The sequence below is a fragment of the Trichoderma camerunense genome (genome assembly GCF_050948025.1).
Source record: "Trichoderma camerunense strain CBS 138272 chromosome Unknown V8C40scaffold_2, whole genome shotgun sequence".
Classification (NCBI taxonomy): domain Eukaryota; kingdom Fungi; phylum Ascomycota; class Sordariomycetes; order Hypocreales; family Hypocreaceae; genus Trichoderma; species Trichoderma camerunense.
The window spans coordinates 2,360,075-2,383,193 of NW_028145368.1; the positions used below are offsets into that span (position 1 = coordinate 2,360,075).

Sequence of the window (23,119 nt, forward strand, 5' to 3'; positions counted from 1 at the left end):
ACCAACATAAGCTACGGAGGTGGATTCAATAGCGAGATATAGCCAAACCTTCAGTATAGTTGCTATATACTAAATGATAGGTTAATCCCCGTAATTACCTATACTTTTCAGCTGTATCAATTAGAAATACCGAGGCTGCGAATAAGTGAAATGGCAAATATCGGTAGGAAGTGCAGGGTACATGTTGTTAACGGGGCATGGTTCAGCAATAACAAGGTTCCCAATGTAACAACAACATTACACTGAACTAATTGTAGGTTTTCACAAACATAAAGGCAAAAATAACCATAAAAAAGTGAGCATTACCACCATCTTCACCCATTGAATGATGCGTTTGCTCCCGCTCTGAATCGTCGAATACCAACGTACGATTGCTGTCACGTGAGCAGGCGTTCACCTGATGATACTCCCACTTCTGCCCTTCAACACGGAACTTTCCCTTCAGCAAATGGCATAGACGGTGTCAAGAGAGGTTTTGCCCTCCAATTTGATTTAATTACGAGGCTGGATTGGGCACTGCGATTCGCTTTTTCGATTTAGCGGCATGTCTTGATTCGAGCAGAGCGACTCTCCATCTCCAGACGAGACGCGCGCATCACGCTACGCGCAGGCAAATTCAGCACAATGGCGACGTCTGCCGAAAAGACAAACATGGCGAGCCAACCAACTGCAGAGACGACATCGCGGAAGTTCAAGGCTTCCGAACTGCCGCTGCCGTCCGCAACACGAGCGGCGATCGAGTCTCTGGCACATAGCTTCAAAAAAGAAGGCGCTTACGATTCAATACGGAAGCAAGTTTGGGACAAGTTTGCAGCCAGCGTATGCAGAATAATTGGAGCTTGATTTTTTTCTTCTTCTGGGCATTACTGATTTCTCCTTTTCTCGGCATCAGGACTACGAGGCTCAAGTTACAAAGGCCATCCTCGAGGTGGCCGAGCAAGAAGTCGAGCGCAATCCCCATCAGCTCCTGACGTTGGACCGTAGAAAGGCCGCAGCTCTTATCGATGGCGCGTTGGAGCGATCGGGAGTCTATCACAAGGCCGAGGAAGTCATCGGAGAACTGATTGACGTCGGCGCAATCGAGCAGAGTATTCGGGAAACCAGGCGAGCCGAAATCGGGGAGGAAATCGCCAACGAAGAGCAAAAACGAGGAGCCAAGACGGACGAAGAATATGCCGCCGACACCGCAGCCAAGCAAGCCGAACGCGACAGAGTACGGGAGGAACTGAAGCAGAAAGAAGCTGCTATTGAAGAGGAAAAGCGGCGTATCGCTAAGGAAGAGCGCCGCAGAGAAGAAAAGGAGCGTGAAAAGGCCGAACTCAAACGCCAAGAAGAAAGAGATGAGCGCCGAAGAAAGCGCGAGAAAGAGCGCGAAGAGAGAGAGCGACAGCGTGACTTGGAGCGAGAGCAACGGCACAAGGAACGAGAGAAACGAGAGAAGGAAGAAAGGGAGCGCGATCGTGACAGAGATCGCGACAGAGATAGAGATCGGGATAGAGACAGAGACAGAGACAGAGACAGGGGCCGCGACCGTGATCGTGATCGTGACCGCGATCGCGATGGCTCTCGCAAGGAGAAGGTGGCTCTGTCTGAAGAGATGAAGGAGAAGATGTCCAAGGAGGATCACGAGCGACTGGAACAGGAGGCTTTGGCCGATTTGTTGCGAGAAAGCAGCAAATCGACACGCACAAAGACCGAGATGGAGATTGATTCAACCTTGGCCCCTCCTCCCAGGAAGATTGGCCCAGCTTCGGCCATAAACCCAATCCGAAGAGACTCCTCCAAGACCGCAGAGTCTAGAAAACCAAGCGAAAGGAGAGACTCCAAATCATCCATTGACCCAAAGCTGTCAGGAACAAAGGACGAGCGCCCTTCTAGCAGAAGCGCATCACGAACTCACGAGAAAGACAACGACAGGGATAGGGATCGAAGCCGCCCACGAGACACGGATGACAGGCGCCGCCGTGACCATCGTTCAGACTCACCAAGGCGCGACCGTAGTCGTTCCAAAGTTAGAGAGAGAAGGGATAGAAGCCGTTCAAAGCTGCGGAGAGACAGGAGTCGGTCTCGGCGCCGAAGAGACGACAGACGTGAGCGAAGTCGCTCGAGGTTCAGACGCGACCGATCTGTTGCTAGAAGCAGCTCACGGCGACGAGTTCGAAGCCGGTCACGCCCCAGATCTCCTAGGCGAGAGAGGAGCCGTTCCCGAATCAAGACCGAACGACGAGACCGTAGTAGGGATCGCAGCAGGGACCGCAGCAGAGACCGGAGGGAGCATTCACGCTCACATGCTACAAGAACCGACCGACGTGATAGAAGCCGCAGCGGTTCTCGTCTACGCACTGATCGACGCGATAGGAGCCGTTCCCGTGCTCGACGACAACGCAGCCGGTCAAGAGATAGTCGTCGCGGCGCAGCAGACTCCTACTATCCCGGCAGATCAGACGCACGCTCGCCCCGTCGCCGCAGCCGTGATCGATCCGGCGATAGAGACAAGGATCGAGACCGAAAGGACCGGGACCGGGAACGAGACCGCACCAGCGACCGACGAAGCCGCTCGCGGTCTCGACCAGGATCATCAGCCGTGCCGCACGGAGCTTCCAAGGACGAGCTCGAGGAGTGGAAACTCGAAGAGGTCAAGAAGCGGGAGAAGGAGGCCAAAGCATACCTGGCGGCTCAGAAGGACGCCAGGGAGAAGGGCTTGCCTATCCCCGGCGTGGACGACAAGAAGAACAGTGGTGAGAGAACACTTGCCGCGCGGCACAAGGGTGATGGACAAGCAGTTGACAGATATGCCCCTGGAGCCCGGGACGATCGACATAGGAGCAGATCGCGGAGCAACAGTCGGGATAGGACCCGGTACCGCGAGCGAGACAGAGACAGAGACAGAGACAGAGACAGAGATCGAGATCGGGACCGACGAGACCGCGATAGAGACCGTGAACGTGACCGTGACCGCGATAGGGATAGGGATAGGGAGCGAGAACGGGACAAGGACCGGAGAGACCGCAGCCGAGACAGAGACCGTGATCGTGACCGAGATCGAGATCGAGACAGACGGACCAGACGAGACCGCAGCTTATCCCCCCGCCGAGAGAGACACCGAAGCCGGAGCCGCCGTCGCAGTAGGAGCCGATGAGGCCTCGAGAAGATGGGACAGCATGAGCATGCCATGTTTCTTTCTCCTTTTTTCTTTCTTAGTTATGTGTGCGCGCACGTTTGACTAGTTACAGTTTGGAAGTAACGGAAACGGTACTATTGCTTGGCTTCTTTTTCATGAAAGAGAGGAGACTTTATACCCTGGATAATGGAGGGAAGGGGTGGATACGAAAATATAGCCCGAGGGGGTGCTTTTTTACCCGAGCTTAGCAAAGAGAATTCGTTTAAGACTGGCAAGAAAGCCAAAAACAATTATTAATGAAGACGTTGCTCGCTTGACATGCACGCGGTCTGGATGAATAGATCAAACTCGAATTAAAAAGGGGTATTATTCTTATTTTTTTTTGTGGTTCGCTACGCCCATCATATACTCATCTCGTAGCAAATGCTAAAATCGTTTCGCTTTTATCTTCAACATCATTAAATATCAATCATTGACTTCCTTGACCTCCATGTCCGTGCCTTCCATGCCATGAAGGACCGGCTAGCATTCTTCTCCCCCTTTCGCTCATGGTCAACTCGAGCACTACGATTACGGCCACAAAAGAAGATACTCCAACTACAATGAGTCTTTTTGACCTCATTGCACCACCATTCGCTGCAAAGAACTCGCTTGTCCAAGCAAGCGTCGCCGTTCCCAGGCTGACTAGTTGGTCGTAGCCGAGAGAGTAATAGGTGAGTCCAGCAAGAGCAATCGTGTAGCCCACGGTTTGGAGAAAGGTGATTTGAGTGGACCAGATGAGGACGGAAGCAACCACGAGCAAGATGCTTTTGAAGATGCCAGTAAGGGTCATGACTAGACCTGAGGTTTTGCCAATCTGAACGAGAACATTGCGTTAGCATTCAACATATTTATTGCCAAACTTCTGCATATGTATATGCCAAGGGGACAAAGGGACTGGCTTACCAAGAATACGCTGGCAACGTTGAGAATGAAGGCGATAGAAGCGTTAAGGAACAGCATTCCAAAGCCAGCATGGACGGCGTGTTCCCATTGGAACTTGGGTATCTCGCTGACGAGGGCAATGAGAAAGTTCATCACCGCACAGACAGGTGCGTAGTAGTAGAGACTGACAAGGGGGTCCATGTTGAGCCCTTCGCCGCTGAGCATGACTTGAATCATGACAACGCGAACGGCTTCAAAGCAAGTACCTCCAATTTGGAAGAAGAAGCCAACCCATGAAAACTGAATCTCGCCAAAACTAGACACGGCAACACCAAAAACAATGACCAAGACATTGATGAATTTGGAGAGGTTCGGCTCGGCAACGCCCCAGGACCACGAGGCAAACAGCACAGCAACTGGAGAAGCTGCCTTGAGCATCTGAATAAAGGAGACGGAGAGGTAGAGGTACACGACATTGGAACAGATGAGAGAGCCGGAGTATAGGAGGCCAATTGGGAGAATGGTGCGGAGGTAGAGACGGCCGGAGATGGGAAAGTTGCGGCGGGAGTCAAGGAGTGTCGTCGTGCGAGCGAGGATCTGAGTTGCAATGGTGGCGTAGATGAGGTGCCAACAAGTAAGCAGAATGGCTATCATTAGCGGTCAGTACAAGACTCTCTCGAATACAGAACCTCTTTTCTCTTCTCTTCCCCAGAAAGCCATCCATGCGAGTCCGACTTACGGTATTCTGTAATTGCTCGTTAGCTTCTTTATCCCAGAAAGACCAGACTGCGTTATCTGTGGGGGATATTGAATACTTACTGAATCCAGCAGTGTCTAACAGCCACTTGTTGAAGATGATGGTGACATTCGAAAAGAACATCCAATTTCTACAGGCAAGTCAGCGTTCCCATTCGTAATATTCCCGCAACATCCGCAGCTCCCCTTAGGCACAGCATCCGCACAAGAGCATTCTTCCTTACATTATGTGTGCCCAAACGGGAATCTGGAACTTGACAGAGGGCAAGACCTCCATCATGGGCAGCAAGCCGCCATTGCTATTTGAGACGGTCATGGTTGGCTTGGCACCGGCAATTGTAGTCCTTGTGCAGCTCGGCAGAGGTGACAGTTCCCTTGGCGTTCCCGCCCGGTCCCGTCAACACAAGAAAAGGTGGAAGCGGAGATGTCGTGCGATGGCCGTTGTTAACAAGATTGATTGGCAGCGTTGCGCAGCGTCTGGAGCTGTGCCGCCAAAGAGTTACACGGCGCAACAAAGTCGGTCGGCGACGGTGTAAATCGAGCAGAAATAAGCCGCAACGGCGTGATTATCCGCCTCTTCAATCCGATCCAAAATCGCAGCGAAATACTCAGAATTGGCCTGGCCGTTTGTCGTCTTTCTTCGACTTCCTGTATCGTGCAGAGCTACCAGGGTGTGCGGTTTCGGTCAAGATCACCAATGCCAAGACAAGGCGCGGGCTAGGGAAAAAAAAGAACGGGCGATCAAGAATTATCATGCAGCTTCGATTCGACCAAAAAGAACAGGCAAAAAAAATCCGCAGAGCTGAGAGAACGTCAAATCCAAATGCGCATTAAAAAGGCCCAAAAAACGAAGTCGACGATGGTTCGCTCGTATCACCACAAGGAGCGCGACAAAGAATAAAGGAAAGAAAAGGAATCTGGCAAAAATGCAAGGCTCCAAGAATGGGAAGCTCGGCGGCGCGAGGGAAGGGAAAGAGCACAGCACCGCACTTATGAAGAGCAAGAACGATGCTGACCAGTCCAGATCGGTCCAAGACGGCAAAAGTTAAGTCTGTACTTCTGTACTTCTGTACTTTTGTAGGTAAGCCACCGGCAAGCACTGCTACCTTGCACCTACCGTGCTTGCCACTTCTGGTTGGCATGGAAGGAGCTTCCACGTCGCAGAGTCTGTTTGAAAGCCCCAGCTGGGGAATGCGCGGTTCTGTTTGGTAGGCGCAAGGCGTCCATGTGTCTGTATCCGGAGCACGCGCTACAGAGGTAGGTACGGCCAAAGTACCGCCCAGTACTCTATACGAAGTACCGCTTGGCACTACGCGCACTGATAGAGGCGCAGAGGTACAAAGGAGCGAGTTAGCACGGCGGCAACCGCGAGTTGCTCCAAGCGAGAAAAATCGATGATGCACATGTCTGGTGCCTCCGTAAGGCAATAGCGTCAATAGTGGGATGGAGATTCCGGTGTTGGAATATTGACATTGATCAATTGAGAGTTCCATTGCATTGAATTACATCTGGCCACATTGGCAACTGCGTCCTGTATTCTGCCGGTACATTCACCCGTCCTCCGAACAAGACGCTTTTGGTTGTATCAACCTTTTTTTGCCTTTTGCCTCTTCATGTCCAATCGCATTTTGCCGACGCCCAAAAAGACGAAAAAGACGAGCTCGAGTCGATCACCACCTGAAGCGAGCTGTCGTAGCCACGGCTCCCGTACCCTTCCAAAGACGTCCGGAACCCGTCCGTGGCTGAACTTGTTTTAGCGGGCCTCTGCCTCAAACCATCTCCACCGCAGAGCTGCTTGCACCTCGTATCTACGGGCCACCAGAGCAGAGCCAACACTCGCCAATTTGATTGCTGTCTGGTACCGACTCCGTACTCGCCTGAGAGGGCATCACCGCTGATCGAGGACAAACACGTGCACCGCGTCGCATCGCATCGCATCTCATCGCCCCTCAAGTACTACATTATCTATGCATCAGCACTTGTACGATACTGTATACTAATCCCCAGACACCCAAACACAAACCCACCAGATCTTGTCTCATCCATCTCTCTCGCGCTGCCTCATCTTATCTAGCCGCGTTTAGCTAGTCACGAATCAATCCATGGATCGCTAACAAATTGCCTTTCTTTCTCTTCTTTTTCCCTTACCTAGGCAATCTCTTGGCTCAAGCATTCCCTCCCCCCTGTTCCGTACCTGATCCTGCATCAAGCAGATGGATTCGCCGGAAAGAAAAGAAAAAAAGGGGTCCCATGAATGGATTGGTTCCCTTTCCCCTGGGGCCCTGCTCATGCTAACTAACATCAATCCATGCTAACAACCCCCTTGGATGCTCGCCTAAGCCGTCTTGGGTCCCCCTGAGTGAGCACTATTTCTGTACGGCACACATGAAAGTTTTTTGCTCGCCCGCCAAGCTTTCTGCCAACAGCGGCCATACAGGTAGCATGACCGCTAAATCTGTACGGGAAGAAGCGCCAATGGTCCTTGGCGACGGGGCGCCGATTGGGCCGAGATTCAAGGCGCCCCTGTCTAGCGTAGTGCTTGTTTCTCGCTCCCTGGCCGTGTCGGATCCTGGGCCTTTTCCAGCTTGGGTTATAATTCTGCGACCGGGGCCAGGCTAAGGTGCAGTAGTCCCTTGTCCGCGGAATCCAGACCACGATCCAACAATGGCAGAAGCAACAACAATCAATGCTAATTCTACATCGTCAACTCAACTCTGTCTCTCTTTCCCACGTTACTCGCACGTTTCGTTCCTGAGCGGTGCAACAATCTCATCTCGGGACGACGCGTCCTATGGCTTGACGACTATCACTCACACTACTGCTACTAGTACAGACAGAACTGGGTATCGTATGGATTCAATGGGCATCAAATTAGTCCTGCGTGGCTGTGTCGTCTCCTCTCGGCGCAACCCGTCTTTCAATCCTCCCGATCCATCCAATAAATCGCACCACGCGGCAATGGTTACAGGTGACGCAGAGTGAGGCGTGGCGTGTGATACTCGTACAGTACATGGGTCATTTTGTTTCCATCGGACGCCGAAACACCCCGACTCTGTTTCTTCTCTTTCTTACTCCTTGGAAATATTCACAGAGTACACTGAGGAACACTACACATTATTCTTGCTCGTATGGCATCCACCGTGGCAAATTAATATTCAATCTCTTGCCGGTTTACGGCATTCATAGCATCTACCGTTCAAATATCCCATTGAACCCGCTTTCCTCCATATAATTGACGCCAAAACCCAAGTCCCACTGATCCTGTTTTTGAAATCTCACCAACGCCGTCGCTATGCAGGTATATCATAAGACGAAGAATAAAAAAATGAAAAGAGAAGAGAAGCATCTCGCCCCAACAGTGTTATGTTGACGGCGTCTTGTCTCCTTCTTCCAAAGCGGTTCCAGAGGCGGCCGTTGATTCAGCCTTCACTGTGTCTGCTACTGCCTCTGAAGGCGGCGTTGTCTCTTCTTTAACAGTTTTCGGAAGCAATACCGTTGTTACTGGGTTAACGGCGGCTCCATTCACCGCTTTGTTTTCTTCTTGCTTCGTCGCAGCGGCGTCTTGTGCTTCGGTGTTTGCAAACGCCGCGGCCCCGTTTTCCACTTCGGATTGTAGTATCATGGAGGGGTCGACGCACTCGTAGAATAGCATAAACACTCCGGGAGCCAAGCTCATGACTATCTCTTCGTTGACTTGTGACACGTTATGATCGCTAAGTCTCCACCAAGATGCATCTCTGTCGATCTTGCTAGTGCTTTTCTCCGTTGTGTCTTCTGCATTCGGGTCTGCTGGCTTGTCGTCAACCGCCTCGGGCGAGGAAGCTTCTTTGTCGTCTGCATCGCCTGCATCATCGACGCTTTCTGGCCTGAGAGGCGGATATTTACGATAACAGATGTAGTGGCCATTCTCATGTCGTCCGTAGTGTGTTACAGCTGCTCTGAGCTCGTAGATGGGCCCTGTCAACCTTGATTCTCCCAAATCGCCCGCCACCATGGAGGACATGGGGTCCAGGTGCCACTGCTCTTCATCGTCTTTCTCATCCTTCTCATCTGTAGCCTTTTCCTTCACGGGCTTCGCTGGTTCTGCACTTCCCAGGCACCATGGTCCCAGATCCAGCGTCATCGGGAAGCTCACGGGTGCGGAGTTCTTAATCATGTTAAAGGTGGACGGGTCAAAGACAGATCGGTTGACGTGGATGGCCAGACTTTGAGGCGGTCGCGCAATCACCATCTGCTTCGTCTTGGTCACATTGACTCTGCTTTGCGCAGGGATTTTGCACCGATCTCTGATTGTCTCTTCGTCAAAATCGTCCTCCTCCAGGGCTGTTTGCACAGCTTCCAGTCTTCGCAGAGGCTCGCCCAATTGCTCTTTCGTAGAACCCCCCTCCTCCAACCTCTCCACGAGCTTGGTGAGGAGTCTCTGCGCTTTCAACAAGGTGCATTTCGGGCATTCAACTCCCTCGATTGCCTCAACCTTGCTGTAGGAGTCCAGTCGTTCATATAGGTCGTGATGGTTCTTGTCGAGTCCAAGGCTAAGAGTCAGACAGTTGAACGGAATCATGGACAGCCCGTCCGAATGGCCGCATTGCACACACGCGACCCTCTGAGCTAGAAGACCTTCCAAGGGATTCCGCGCAATTCCTTTCGAGTCTGTTCTGGAGCTTGGCGACTGGCTTTGATAGCCGCTGTCGTCGCTATGCTCACTGGTGGAACGCTCGTCCGCACTGCTATACGCGCTAGTCTCCAGTCCCATGAGCTTATCAGAAGACATGTTCTTGGCCACCAGCGCTGCTCCTTTTTCGATATCGTCCAACACCTTGGAATAGTACTCTTGCGCATCTTGTTGCGTCCATGTGTTCATAGATTTAAGCAAAGAAGGCGTCCAAAGTGTTTTGCCGTTGTTCGAAACATCGTTCAGATCCGCAATGAGCATCCGCAGCGTGTGTGCTACATTTTCATCAGCAGCACGGCCAGTCTCGTCCACACCCTTGAGACAAGCTGCAAGATAGTCGGGCATCGAGTGCAGTGAAGCCAACCCCTGGAGTACGCTATTCTGGTAGCATGAATTGTCTCGATTCCCCAATCCCGCCGGCCGGTCCGATTCGATCTTCAGGCCCAGAACACTTCCCGTCATAGACAATGCTCTTGTTCTAGCACGAAGGACCGAGTTCATGACGCCATCCTGGCGATCCAAGCCCATCACCCTCCGCATGGCTCCATTCTTAGCAGCATAAGTGCTTTGATTTGTAGTATCGCGCATCGGTCGGGTCGCGGAAGAGTCCATCCAGTTGTCGATTGCGAAGAGCAGCGGCGAGGGGATTAGAAACACCAGCGCGTCCCATAGAAAACCGCCAACCAGCGCAAAGATACCCTCAATCGATCCGTCCGGGCTGCAGAACTTGGCCAGCAAAGTTACCACGAGCGTTGCGACGGTAACGAGAACGGCGTAGTCGTTGATGCGATTCACGGCAGTCTCGCGCGCGTAAAACTGTCGACGGGCTGCGACCTGGTCGTCGTAAAACGTGTCGAACCCGCGCTGTCGCGAATTCATGCTGCAAGACCTTTTCCACCCCGGGGATCCACGCCCTTGTATTACCACAAGAATTAGGCTTTGGTGCAGCGGCGTCGGCTCGAGGACGATGCTTCCATGACCAGCAGGGCGCGGCGCAAAGCGTTGGTATCGAGATCGGAGAGATTTGTGCGATGCGGCGATCGGAAACGCCTCGCTGAAAGAGCCGTCAAATCACGCAGCAGGACAGAGATGAAGGGAAAATAATGAGCGATAGCAGAGGAGCTTGCTACAGAAGGATGACGGAATATGGCTTGATCCAACTTTTTTTTATGAAGTTGTTTGATGTGGGCAGATAGAACCCCGGAAGTCGGATTATCTTCAGTAGAATGTACAGCTAGGCTCATGCCGACTAATAAGCGCGGGCATTCTTCACGTGGCTGAAAGGTACATGTTTAAAGATGCATGAACCGGCGCTGACAAAAAGACATTGATCCTCACCTAACCTACATCTCCACAAGAGAGCTGAATGAGAGGATCTTCTTGGTAAGTGGCGATCTCATTACTAGCACTCTGCTTTGGCCCGTGGTTACTGAGCTATAAAGTCCTTTCTCAGAAATCGAAGAGGGAAAAGCTGGATCGATGCAGTCGTTCTGAGTCTTGGGAGAAGTTAAAGTGGTGTGAAACAATATTGGTGTGAACGTACTCCGTAAGCTCTATGATGGTTTGCTGAGACCCAGCTAGCTTAGTAGCCCTGACCTTTTTGATCACCACGCGTGCTATCTAGTTGAAAGAGGGGTGGTTGCCTTTCGGCCGCCCCAGGCCTCTAGTGAGGTTAAATATGCTGTGAAGGATGTTAATGAATCGGAGCAGTGCGAATGAAGATCAATCGGATAACACCCGTGCTGCGATCTTGCCGAGAGAGTTGGTTGCCGTTCATACATGTAGGCATCAATTCTTTTGATCCGCTAACCTCCCGCCGCCTGTATCAAGTTAGAGATGCGAGGATAGATTGAAATGAAAGAACCTATACTGGAGAGATAGGAATGAAAGTAGCATGCGAAAAGAAGTAATGGATCAATAGCAAATTACTGAGCATCTTGTAGCTACAATGGCTGACTTGCAGCATATCAGAGCTTCAATGGAGACCTCCAGCTGGAATTACGTAGTGCCTGTATTGTCCGGGCCCTCTTTTTCTAACGTTCGCGGGCTTTTGGCACCAGCTGTAGCTACCGCCCTATGCTAGCGACATCCGCACTACAAGTAGAGCTTGGTGCCGGGCTGATGGAAACATGGGCCGATTCTCATCATTCGTCCTCATTACACACTGAGCCATGTTATTTTTGTTGAAGGGCCGTACAATTAGGTTGGTCGCGATATTCCTCTTTAGCCATTGAGTTGTCCTTTCTTTGCTCATTTTTGCTGTACTTGCAGCTCTGGCCTTGGCCGCCGCCTCAGCTTCATCCCTCGGCAGGCCTCGGCTGCTCTTCCAAGGTCACGATTCTATGCGACAACCCTCGAGACTGGCCCTAAAGGACTCGTTTTCAAGAGCGATGACTCCGGATCCCCTATTAAGGCTGAATTGTAAGTGCCTGCTTTGTTTTATCATTGTAAGCCATGCACAAAGCCGAACCGCTAATCGCCGTCTACAGATCTAAAATATGGCTCCGGTATGTGCGCTCACATGCCACCAGCGACGGCATCAAGCATGAAATGTAACACTAACTGACGAATCTCTTTCTACAGCGACAACTGCCGTTGCGCCCAATGTGTGAACCAGGATACCCTACAGCGCAACTTCGATACCTTCGCCGTAAGTATTGGCCAAAGCTATTATTGTTTTACAATGTCGTTGAATGCTCATTTCTCTGAGCCTGCAGATACCCAAGGACGTTTCGCCTACAGAAATTTCGTCCAAAAGTGACGGCGTTGATATACTATGTACTCACTATTCTAAAATACTTTGCTTTGAGCATCTATGAGATGAAGCTAATAGACGGCTGTCAGGGTCGGATTCTCATAAAAGCTACTACCCATGGTCTTGGCTCAATTTCACTGTTCAGGATACGAATAATAAGAAGTCCACAATTCAAGAGTAAGTAAGAACAAGTGAGCTTACGAGACGATGGAATCTAATGCTGTTCCAGCGAGGGAAGACTATGGGGTGCAACGGTATCCTCAGCTCCTCCAGAAGTCGATTTTGAAAATGTCATGAACAGCACTTCTCCAAACGGAATGGCTGAGCTGACGGGAAAGATTGTGTGTACTTGTTCTCTTTACTTGATTTACCAAAACTTACCATGAGTAGCGCCAATATGGGTTTTGCTTCGTTACCAACTCGCCCAAGACTCCCGAGGATACGGAGAAGCTCTTGGAAACTATTGGACCAATTCGAAATACCCATTACGGAGGTTTTTACGACTTCATCCCAGACTTAGCCCTCGCCGACACAGCTTACACCAACCTGGCTCTCCCGGCTCATACAGACACGACTTATTTTACCGAGCCTGCAGGCTTGCAAGCCTTTCACCTGCTATCTCACACGCCACCTACAAATAAGCCCGCTGACGAGGTGCTGGGCGGACAATCTCTGCTTGTAGATGGATTCCATGCCGCCGAGACACTTAGAAAGGAATCACCTGGAGATTTCGAGATTCTGCGCAAGGTCAAGCTCCCGTGGCATGCTAGCGGCAACCAGGGTGTTGCAATTGCACCAGATATGGCATATCCCGTGATTGAAGCTACTGGCGAGAAGTTGCACAGGATCAGATGGAACAATGATGACCGAGGAGTAGTCCCCGTGGATATCGACGTTGATGCGTGGTACCAGGCGGCACGAAAGTGGGACGAGATTCTGAAGCGTAAAGAAAGCGAATATTGGTTTCAGCTTGAACCAGGGCGAGTTTTGAGTGAGTGACCTTATTCTGTGGGATTGGATATCGTGGCGTCGTACTGACTCATCAGTCTTTGATAACTGGCGGGTGCTTCATGGGAGAAGCGCATTTGAGGGATTGCGGCGCATCTGTGGTGCTTATAGTAAGTTATTCAGCTATCAATGTTTTATTTTGCTCATGGAAACTTTATAATTGCGAATTTTAAAAGACTAATGGTATGTAATAGTCAGCCGCGATGATTTTATATCTCGTTGGAAAATGACCAACTTTCCCCGCGAGGAAGTAATTGCATCCAACATGCAACTGCGATAAGGGCTCGCATATGGAAGAAGATGATGGGTAGACTATTACACCGTGTCGTCTGTACATACCGTAGTTTAGAAATGAACATGTCAATGTTAAAAACATAAAGTTGAGAATGGAGATGTTGCGGTATAGACACTTTGGGTGATTCCGCTCGTGATTTCGGCTTTTGATTCCGGCTCTCAATAGCCGCCCATACAACAAATCACCCAATCACGGTAAGCATCTCCATCAGTTGAACAGCGTATCTTATCAATTCCCCAAGCCACAACATTCGAGCTCCAAACACACGACCAAAAGACGCATCCAAAAACCCCCACTGCCTATGACGTGGGATCTTCAGGCGCAACTCCCAGACTCAGCCATAGTCCGACTTCGCAAAAGGACATGGATCCGCTAGGAGCATTTTTTAGCTGGCTGGGCTGGCGCTGGGCTTGTTTAGCTGCCCAACAAGCGGCTGGCGGAATGTCCCAAAGAGTTTCAGTTGCTTGGCGGGGGGGAACATGGAAGTTTATCATTTGATCCATTGTATGTACTTGGGATGGATGGCAATTTGAGGGGTCCTGAAGATCTCGGACAGCGCTCAGGCACACGCAGACAACGGACGAAGAAGCAGAGCACGTGGGCTGCTGTCGACACGGGATGGCAAGCTGCCAATCAATTGAAACGGTGACATTCCGACACATCAAATGCACGCTTGTGAGCTGGCACCAGCCGCAAGGACATGTACGAGTCCAGGTAACAATTCGACATTGGACGTGGGGTCGGACGCCAGGCCGTTTACAACGGAGAAAACCCCACATGGTGCTGGAGTGACGAGGTCAAGCATATCAGAAATAACGAGTCGACATTGGAGCGCGTCAACGCGGACAAATGGTGGTAAATGTCGCATCGACGGGCCCGCCTTGGATTGGATTCGTTTTGTGGACGGAGTATTTACGGCGGAAAGAAAGCGGTGACATGTTGTTTTGTTCTGTGTACGAGTATAAAGAGGTGCGGCATGGCCACATCTGCAGCTCTCCCCGCAGCATTTCGTGATAGTGTCACTTGGCCAGCAGTCGTGATCTTGATACCCTTCTTTTGTTGATTGACTTGTTTTTACTTGTATACCCTAATAGACATCTCTACTGTTACACAAACACAACCTACCGCCAACATGGTCCAAACAACAAACGGCACCTTTCCCCACGACAACTCGGCCGTCCCCAACGTCGACCGAGTGCTGCCCCTCTTTTCTCTCAAGGGCAGAACCGCAATCGTGTCGGGCGCTGGAGCTGGCATCGGCCTGGCTGTTGCCGAGGCGTTTGCAGAGGCTGGCGCCAATGTGGCCATCTGGTACAACAGCAACAAGCAAGCCGTGACTTCGGCCGAGAACATTGCCAAGACTTACGGCGTCAAGAGTGAGTGGGATAATTTCCATGTTTTGGGTTTGTTCTTGGAGAATGTTGGTTGTTCCTAACGCTGTGAAACCACACCCCGCGCAGGCAAGGCGTACCAGGTCAACGTTACTTCGGCCGAGGATGTCGACAAGGCCATCACCGAGATCGTCAAGGAGTTCAACGGCCGTCTCGACATCTTCGTCGCCAACTCTGGCATCCCATGGACCGAGGGCGCCTTCATCGACGGCTCTGTCGAAACGGCCCGCAACGTCATGGCCATCAACGTGGACGGCGTCATGTGGTGTGCGAAGAGCGCCGGCGCTCATTTCCGCCGCCAGAAGGAGCAGGGCACGACGATTGACGGCAAGCCTCTGGAGAACTTCATTGCTGGAAGCTTCATCGCGACGGCATCCATGAGCGGCAGCATTGTCAACATTCCGCAGCTGCAAGCTGTGTATAACAGCTCCAAGGCCGCCGTGATTCACTTTTGTAAGTGGTCCACCTGGTTGACGTCGTGGCAAAGACTGACTGACACAATTGTTGCATGTAGGCAAGAGTTTGGCGGTTGAGTGGACCGGATTTGCTCGAGTCAACACCGTATCTCCCGGATACATTCTTACTGAAATTTCCACCTTCTGCTCGCCTGAGACGAAGAATATCTGGAAGGGCAAGATTGTCATGGGGTAAGTTGAGAGTGGCCGTTCATGTGCAAAGTGTCCAATTGCTAATACATGCATCTCTACAGTCGCGAGGGTCAGACCGGCGAGCTCAAGGGCGCATACCTTTACCTGGCGAGCGATGCGAGCTCCTACACCACGGGCCTGGATATGATTGTGGATGGCGGTTACAGCCTGCCATAAAGAGTTGTAGGGTGGCCAAAGACGAATAAAATACACACATAAAAAAAGGACACGAACGGAATGACAGAACATACAATAGAAGATGCATGTATATGTATTTGCTGCTTACCTATGATTAGCGTCTCGAAAAGCAAAAGGGTTAGGGTATGAATATATTTTATAAATCCCAATATGGATGCCAAATCTCGACTATTCTGACCAAAAGGTGATTTTGTCATGCTCCCATGACATCACACGCACCATGAAAGTGCTTGATACCTCGTGTGTACAGTAATCCCATGGAGCTTCTGTACTTCTACAGCCCACGCTCCAAGCAATCTTCATGTCCTATTTCGGGAACAAAGAAGCTTACATCATCACTTTACCCCGAACGGCAAACCGTCTTCAGGGTCTGGCGGCGGAATTGGGGCGGGGCTCCAGCGGGAACAAGGACCGTCGGTCTCCAGCGAGGTACACGCTGGTACTTACTTGGTCTTACCGTGAGGAGGCATAACAAAGGAGGGGCAGCCAGTCTGGGAGAGAAGGCTAATGAACAGCTTGTCTCATCTCGGAGCTGCTCGCAGTCGTAGAAATGCTGCTCTTCGCAATGTTTCACCAAGCTGATCAATTCTTACAGAGTATTTACAAGCTAGAAGATCGCTGGTAAAATACCACCAAAGTCGGATACGGTATGGGGGATCGGGGTGATGTCAATGACTCTCAGAGGCAGCCCCCCGCCCCTTTATTTTACTGCTGGTGGCGCCGCCAGGAAAAACATCCAGACCAATGCTGCTACTGACATTAGTAGTACCTTGGATACTAATCAGATTCTCAAGTACATGTACCTAACAGACAGATATCTCATGAAAAAATGTATCAAAAAGTACTCTGTAAAACAATATCTGCATCAGCCGCACCAGCTCCTTTGGCGGTGCTCTGTTGCAATATGCTTAAAAATCCATCGTGATTGGGCATAACCTCCTGTCCCGCTTTGCCCAAAGTAAGGTACCCAAGGCTACTTGTCTCTCGGTCGCGGTCCAAGGAGACAGGACACAGCAGGCAGTTTTTAGCGCTGCCAGAGACCTACAGGCAGCCTCTAGTCCCTAGCAGCCGGCTCCAGCCTTTTTGCCCCATGGCCAGCTCCCCAACTTCTTCTCCTGTCAGCCTATCTCGCCTTTGCCTCGCCAGCGCACGGTTTTGGTCTTGGGCACAGCTATACGGGACTCCGTGACCACGCCAAACGTCTGTCGTCTGTCCTTCTGCCACGAGCCTTGTCTCGCCCCCAGCTTGAGCTTTTGAACCAGCAGCTGCAGGCCTGTTGCTTGTCCCCCTCACCGCTACCCGCCACGCTCCCGCCGCTCCAGGGCCTTTGCGACCTCTTGGACCCTCGCCGAGCAGAGCCTCAGAAGCCTCTTCTTTTCCCAAATATCCTTCAAGTACAGCATCTCCTGTACTTTCTCGAGCCTCTCGGTTTTTATTCAGCTCCTCAACACTCTAGTCGCCCGCCATGGACACCGAAGGCGACCACGCCGATCAGGCGCCTCGACGGACCGCCCAGGTCGACAATGCCATTCGCGCAATTCAGGAGAAGAAGCCGCTGCCCGAGATCGACTTCACCATCCATATGATGGAGGATGGCACTCAGGTGAGCACGCTCGAGCGAGTGTGCAAAGGTACGTCTGTCCTGCAGCCCATGTTCTGTCGTCGCCGCCTCTCTCTCAACTACCCCGCCATTGTTGTTGATAAGGGGAGGCTGCTGTCGGGATTCAGCACCGCATCACGCACAATGTCTCAAACATGACATCGCTAACGCTCGTGGCATCGCCCGTCAACAGATGTCCAGGCGCCGGCCATGTTCAAGCCCACGGATGAGCAGTTTTTCGAAGACGACACCCATGAAAAGCCCGACATCAACTTCCTCAAGCAGCACTTCTATCGCGAGGGCCGACTCACCGAGGAGCAGGCGCTGTGGATCATCAGAAAGGGTACCGAGCTGCTGCGTGCCGAGCCCAATCTTCTCGAGATGGATGCCCCCATTACCGTCTGTGGTGATGTTCACGGCCAGTACTACGACTTAATGAAGCTGTTTGAGGTCGGAGGCGACCCTGCTGAGACGCGATACCTCTTCCTCGGCGACTACGTTGACCGAGGATACTTTAGTATCGAATGTGTTCTCTACCTGTGGTCCCTCAAGATCCACTACCCCAAGACATTGTGGCTTCTGCGAGGCAACCACGAGTGTCGCCATCTGACTGACTACTTTACCTTCAAGCTCGAGTGTAAGCACAAGTACTCAGAGGCCATCTACGAGGCCTGCATGGAATCTTTCTGCTGCCTTCCCCTGGCCGCCGTTATGAACAAGCAGTTCCTATGCATCCACGGTGGCTTAAGTCCCGAGCTGCACACTCTCGACGACCTGAGAAGCGTAAGACATTCCAACGCTTGGGATCAATGCACCTGTCCACGAAGCTAACATATAACAATGTAGATTGACCGATTCAGAGAGCCCCCGACTCAGGGTCTCATGTGCGACATTCTATGGGCCGACCCGCTCGAGGACTTTGGACAGGAAAAGTCCAGCGATTTCTTTTTGCATAACCACGTGCGAGGATGTTCGTACTTCTTCTCATATCACGCGGCCTGTGCATTCCTGGAGAAGAACAACTTGCTCTCTGTCATCCGTGCCCACGAAGCCCAGGATGCCGGTTACAGAATGTACCGCAAGACGCGGACGACCGGCTTTCCCAGTGTGATGACCATCTTCTCGGCACCAAACTACCTCGATGTCTACAATAACAAGGCTGCCGTGCTCAAGTACGAAAACAATGTTATGAATATTCGACAGTTCAACTGCACGCCTCATCCATACTGGCTGCCCAACTTCATGGACGTCTTCACCTGGTCGCTGCCATTTGTGGGCGAAAAGATTACGGATATGCTCATTGCCATTCTGAGCACGTGCTCGGAGGAGGAACTCAAGGAAGAAACGCCGTCCTCACATTCCCCTGGCCCCAGCTCGCCGTCTCTTCCTGGTAGTCTGGAGGATCCCAACTCAATTGAGTTCAAGCGCAGGGCGATCAAGAACAAGATTTTGGCCATTGGCCGCATGTCGCGTGTCTTCCAGGTTCTGCGTGAAGAGTCTGAGCGCGTGACGGAGCTGAAGACTGTATCGGGCGGAAGGCTGCCCGCTGGTACTCTGATGCTTGGCGCCGAAGGTATCAAGAATGCGATTAGCTCATTCGAGGATGCCAGAAAGGTCGACTTGCAGAACGAGCATCTGCCCCCGACTCATGACGAAGTGGTGAAGCACCAAGAGGAGGAGAGAGCGATTGCCTTGCAAAAGGCGGCAGAAGAGGCGGACAATGACAAGAAGCTGCACCAGCTGTCCCGGAGACTTAGCACGTAAGTTACATTCATTCGGAGTGTAAAAGACGTCTTCTATGTGGGTTGCAACTAACAGAATTGAATGCTTAGGGACCGCAAGAACCGATCATGAAAGTATTGGGGATTTCAGCAAACTTTTGCAGCGACAATAGGCTTTAGAAAATTTTGGGATACGGACTGGCAATGCGAGCTCCAATGTCAAGGAGCTGATGACTTGATGCTTCATGTTACCCATATTATCAACCTCGTCTTTTTTCCTTTTTTGAAATTTATATGATGAATCACTGAGGCTTTGGCTAGAGCAAAAAAGAGTCAAGGGCTGGGTTTGGCGATGGGGGATTTAGTTGTAGGATCGATCGGAGAGGGCGGTGAAAGCGAATGGCCATGAACATTTCGATTGCGCATCCCTTTGGGGTTCATTTGCTTCAAGTGTTGCATACCAAGATGTAGCAACGACGTGCCTGTTGATCCAAACTGGTGTTGCGTGGAGATGTTGAGAATCCCATGCCATGCTGTGCTCCAGCTATGCTCCAGCCATGCTCGTCTGCCAAGCTACCTATCTTAATATAGTATTCCAACGACGTACAGACATATATACGATATTTATTACTTGACAATTGGCCCTGCTCAAAGCGGCATCTTGAAGCCAAGCTTCCAAGCCCTGGACTTTTGTGTGTAATAGCGCGGGTAGCGCAGATTCAAGCTGGGGGCCCACTGTCACGCGAGCCTTAATAACTGGAGCCATTGGAGGTTAAATTCACGGTTTTATATTGAGGTTACATTGCGGCTGAAGAAAAGTGTCGAGGGAAAACAGGGTCAGAATCCCGCGATAATCTCAGTTCTGGGCTAGGTGGGAATCCTTCGAATCTCTAAGTCTATCGGGAGACGGATAATTCTTACTTTCCCATTGCCCCCTTTCTCCCTTTCTTACCTTCCATGTGATTTGGTGATTAACCATTGAGATTTGTGCTTTTTTTAGTCGCGAATATTCTGTCATAGCTGTAGTTGTATAATAATCGAGTGGTGTTGTAATACAATGATGATGGGCTGAGATTTTAAATTTAGACTTAAAAAAAGCCACTCTTGGCTAGGGCAAGGGGCACAAGAAGATGCATCTGGATGTAATCGGCAAAGGAGCATGCGACTTCAAACAAGCACATTCAATTAAAGAAACAAAATGAGTCAGCCAGAGTACAATAAATATAGATGATCTGCATCTTTGCGTCTCGTCCCGTCTCTCGTCTCGTGCGGGCGATATTTCCTCCGTCTTACGCCCTCAACCACGACCAAGGAGGGAAACGTCTGCGAAAGGGAGAGCACACAAGCTTGTGCGAGGTTCAGCGCCTTCTTTAGGCAAAGTCGGGAGGATGAGTCTGAGTCTTTGACAGGATCCATGCATCTACATGAACAAGGGGGGAAACGGAACCGGTCGTTGCTGGTTGATGCTAGCTGAACACACTCGGGCCTATTGGGTTCAATCTTCATCTCGAGGCCTTGCGGGTTGGGGGAAATGATGTGCAGAGCTAGTCGTGGATGGATCGGTTCGAGCCTTGCGGGCTCTAGCCGAGGCCAGCGATGAGGCTCTTGTGATTTGATTTGCCTTGTACTATAAACTACGGGCGAGGTCCCAGGACTAGTCTTGTGGATTTTCAGAGTTCAAAGGGGGACGATTTAGCCTGTCCGTCGTGTCGTTTCGCTTCTTGGCTGTTTAGTTTTGTTGGTCTTTTTTGTTTCCCATCTCGAACACGCAGTTTATTACTATGGAGCCGACAACAAAAGATGACCCGAATGGGCAGCGCCAGCATGAAGACCCGGCCCAGGAGCAGCAAGACCAGGAGGTCGTACATAAACAAGAGCCACCGAAGCAACCGCTGGCAGAAGACGAAAACCAGCTGCTCCGTTCTCATCTGAACCGGGCTGCCAGTCCATCGTCTACCATCAGCTCAGGTTACGGACCGACCCTTGGCATGTATCCGGTTCACGACGAGGGATTGCCTGAGGTTGTTCCTGATTCGAGCCCCCAGGCAATGTCCCGCCTCGAAGCCGAGTACAAGCGCAAGTATCTCGAGGGCGATGCGCCGCAGACGGTGATTCCAAAGGACGTGGACACGAACAAGATTGCCATCATGGGAGGAGAGGAGCAGTCTTCGGTGACGCCAGACGGGATGTCGGGAGATGTTGAGGGGGCACACACGGGGAGGAAAGGGGGGAAGAGAATCTGCGGACTGCCACGGAGGACGCTGTGGATTCTTGTGATTGTTGCTGTGATTGTGCTCGCTGCGGCAATAGGGGGTGGAGTTGGAGGAGGACTGGCGGCGAAGAACTCCAAGAGCGATGCTCCTTCAGATGCTGCCTCGACAACATCATCTAGGTAAGAAGAAGACGGAGAAAGACAACGACATAAACAGAATGAAAGATGAGCTGACCTTGTCAAACAGCACACCATCGTCGACTTCAACAAGCTCAACTACATCCACAAGAACAAGCACAACCACATCCTCCTCACCAACCCCATCTTTCCTCAACAACCAGACAACCTCTGGCAACACGTTCGCCTTTCAGGGCTTTTCCAACGACACTTTCCTCGGCAAAGCCAGCACCATCATCGATGACGAGGGCGGCACGGATCTCGGCTTCGAAGCACACAGCTACGTCTGGCTCCCGTCGGTGACGGACTGCTGCATTACGTTTTGCACAAATGCTACGAGCAAGGGCATGGTTGGGTGGTTGTGCAGTCAGCGGAAGCAGCCCAAGTCGTCGGATCCGTTTAAGCGGGTGTATGTGTGGTGTCATCAGAAGCATGAGAAGCCAAATGCCATCTGTATTGGTGAGTTTTTCTTGGGATGAGATTGTAGTACTAAGTGAAGAAGTTATGCTGACTGAGAGTGTGTTGTAGATCCGAAGACTTAGACAGTTGCGAACCCCCCTTTTCTTTGTTTTGTCTGATTCGCTGTTTATAATGATTTTTCTTTTATTTTTGAATAACGATGAAATTTTGTTACTACGTTGTTGGAAGCGGGAGGCGGCCTTGTGATATTGTTCGTGGAAGGTTAATAGTATGAGACGACTTTATTTTGTTTTGTTTTGTTTCGTTTCGTCTTTTTTAAGTGTTTACAAGTTCGAATACCAGAGCGCAAAGATAGAAGAATCACGATGCAATTGAGTGCCAGCATGAGAGCGAAGCAGAGTCCCGTATCAAGATAAAAGGGTATCAATTCTCGTCATCGTTGAGATAGCAAACGAAGCGAAACACAGCGGAACAATCATCTTACCTTGGACGTCCATTAAGATATTTTCTCACAGCCAGAGCAAACGCTATGACATTGTACTGTTCGACTCGTTGTAATAGCTAGCTACGATGACATCAGGCATCTACTGTGCTGATATGTCGTGGGAGTGGAGAACATGAAGAGACGCATTTTGAAGAAGTGGGATGTATAAAATTCCCGTTGTAGATACATATAATGAAGAAGAAACCTGCCCATTGGCCAAATCTTGATGAAGATGAAAAGTTGCATTTTCAAGTTGTCACAGGTACGGAGCAGGTGTTTATAGGGTGTTGAACAATACTGAATTTACACGATACATTAAGACACCTGGATGATTAGACGCCTCAACGTGGTGTAGAACTTTCATGATTCTCATGATTGGATGTCGTGTATCGCTTCCCCTTCTAGCATGCCGTTAGATGGTGCCAGAGCCTTTCATGATACGAGGCTGCAACAACGTTTCTTGGCCAATAGAGATAAAAGCCGTTAACCTTTCCGAGTAACGATCGTGGCCCTTCTTTACTATTTCAAGGCATTATAAAGGGAAGGGGATCTATAGCATCATAAAATACAAGTGTTGTAGACACCATCAGAGAGAAGGCACCAACCTCTAAAGCTAAGGGACGGAGAGATTCGTCTCATGCCAATACCTATGCAAATGCTTTCGGCAGTCTTTGTGCCCAGACTCGAATCGACGCACAGACGGGGTACTGAATTGCCCATGCGTGCATGGAGTATGGA

At 50.9% G+C, this 23,119-nt stretch overlaps 7 protein-coding genes across 7 annotated transcripts; 5 read left to right on the forward strand and 2 right to left on the reverse strand.

The window, feature by feature from the left end:
* Positions 1-441: 441 nt before the first annotated feature.
* On the forward strand, positions 442-3,485 carry V8C40DRAFT_233770 (complex proteins associated with Set1p component shg1-domain-containing protein). The gene is made up of 3 exons (XM_083213448.1): positions 442-819; positions 893-2,738; positions 2,805-3,485. Exons 1-3 carry the CDS (start codon positions 625-627, stop codon positions 3,137-3,139), a joined length of 2,376 nt encoding a protein of 791 aa, XP_083078194.1. The 5' UTR covers positions 442-624; the 3' UTR covers positions 3,140-3,485.
* On the reverse strand, positions 3,460-5,813 carry V8C40DRAFT_233774 (triose-phosphate transporter family-domain-containing protein). Its single transcript, XM_083213449.1, has 5 exons — positions 5,026-5,813; positions 4,865-4,932; positions 4,785-4,790; positions 4,067-4,692; positions 3,460-3,977 (listed from the first exon to the last, which is right to left on the reverse strand). Exons 1-5 carry the CDS (start codon positions 5,115-5,117, stop codon positions 3,591-3,593), a joined length of 1,179 nt encoding a protein of 392 aa, XP_083078195.1. The 5' UTR covers positions 5,118-5,813; the 3' UTR covers positions 3,460-3,590.
* Positions 5,814-7,835: 2,022 nt separating this feature from the next.
* On the reverse strand, positions 7,836-10,706 carry V8C40DRAFT_233780 (ubiquitin-specific protease UBP1). Its single transcript, XM_083213450.1, has one exon. It carries the CDS (start codon positions 10,350-10,352, stop codon positions 8,163-8,165), a length of 2,190 nt encoding a protein of 729 aa, XP_083078196.1. The 5' UTR covers positions 10,353-10,706; the 3' UTR covers positions 7,836-8,162.
* Positions 10,707-11,589: 883 nt separating this feature from the next.
* On the forward strand, positions 11,590-13,627 carry V8C40DRAFT_233786 (uncharacterized protein). Its single transcript, XM_083213451.1, has 10 exons — positions 11,590-11,676; positions 11,745-11,894; positions 11,963-11,980; positions 12,057-12,123; positions 12,191-12,251; positions 12,318-12,405; positions 12,458-12,569; positions 12,619-13,219; positions 13,275-13,346; positions 13,431-13,627. The coding sequence occupies exons 1-10, from the start codon at positions 11,645-11,647 to the stop codon at positions 13,514-13,516; spliced, it is 1,287 nt and encodes a 428-aa protein (XP_083078197.1). The 5' UTR covers positions 11,590-11,644; the 3' UTR covers positions 13,517-13,627.
* A 910-nt stretch (positions 13,628-14,537) lies between these two features.
* Positions 14,538-15,935, forward strand: V8C40DRAFT_233792 (uncharacterized protein). The gene is made up of 4 exons (XM_083213452.1): positions 14,538-14,907; positions 14,992-15,375; positions 15,437-15,569; positions 15,632-15,935. The coding sequence occupies exons 1-4, from the start codon at positions 14,664-14,666 to the stop codon at positions 15,744-15,746; spliced, it is 876 nt and encodes a 291-aa protein (XP_083078198.1). The 5' UTR covers positions 14,538-14,663; the 3' UTR covers positions 15,747-15,935.
* Positions 15,936-16,696: 761 nt separating this feature from the next.
* On the forward strand, positions 16,697-19,739 carry V8C40DRAFT_233796 (serine/threonine-protein phosphatase 2B catalytic subunit). The gene is made up of 4 exons (XM_083213453.1): positions 16,697-17,398; positions 17,561-18,150; positions 18,214-19,127; positions 19,200-19,739. The coding sequence occupies exons 1-4, from the start codon at positions 17,233-17,235 to the stop codon at positions 19,219-19,221; spliced, it is 1,692 nt and encodes a 563-aa protein (XP_083078199.1). The 5' UTR covers positions 16,697-17,232; the 3' UTR covers positions 19,222-19,739.
* A 530-nt stretch (positions 19,740-20,269) lies between these two features.
* On the forward strand, positions 20,270-22,704 carry V8C40DRAFT_233799 (uncharacterized protein). The gene is made up of 3 exons (XM_083213454.1): positions 20,270-21,480; positions 21,548-21,936; positions 22,006-22,704. The coding sequence occupies exons 1-3, from the start codon at positions 20,870-20,872 to the stop codon at positions 22,017-22,019; spliced, it is 1,014 nt and encodes a 337-aa protein (XP_083078200.1). The 5' UTR covers positions 20,270-20,869; the 3' UTR covers positions 22,020-22,704.
* The last annotated feature ends 415 nt before the right edge of the window (positions 22,705-23,119 follow it).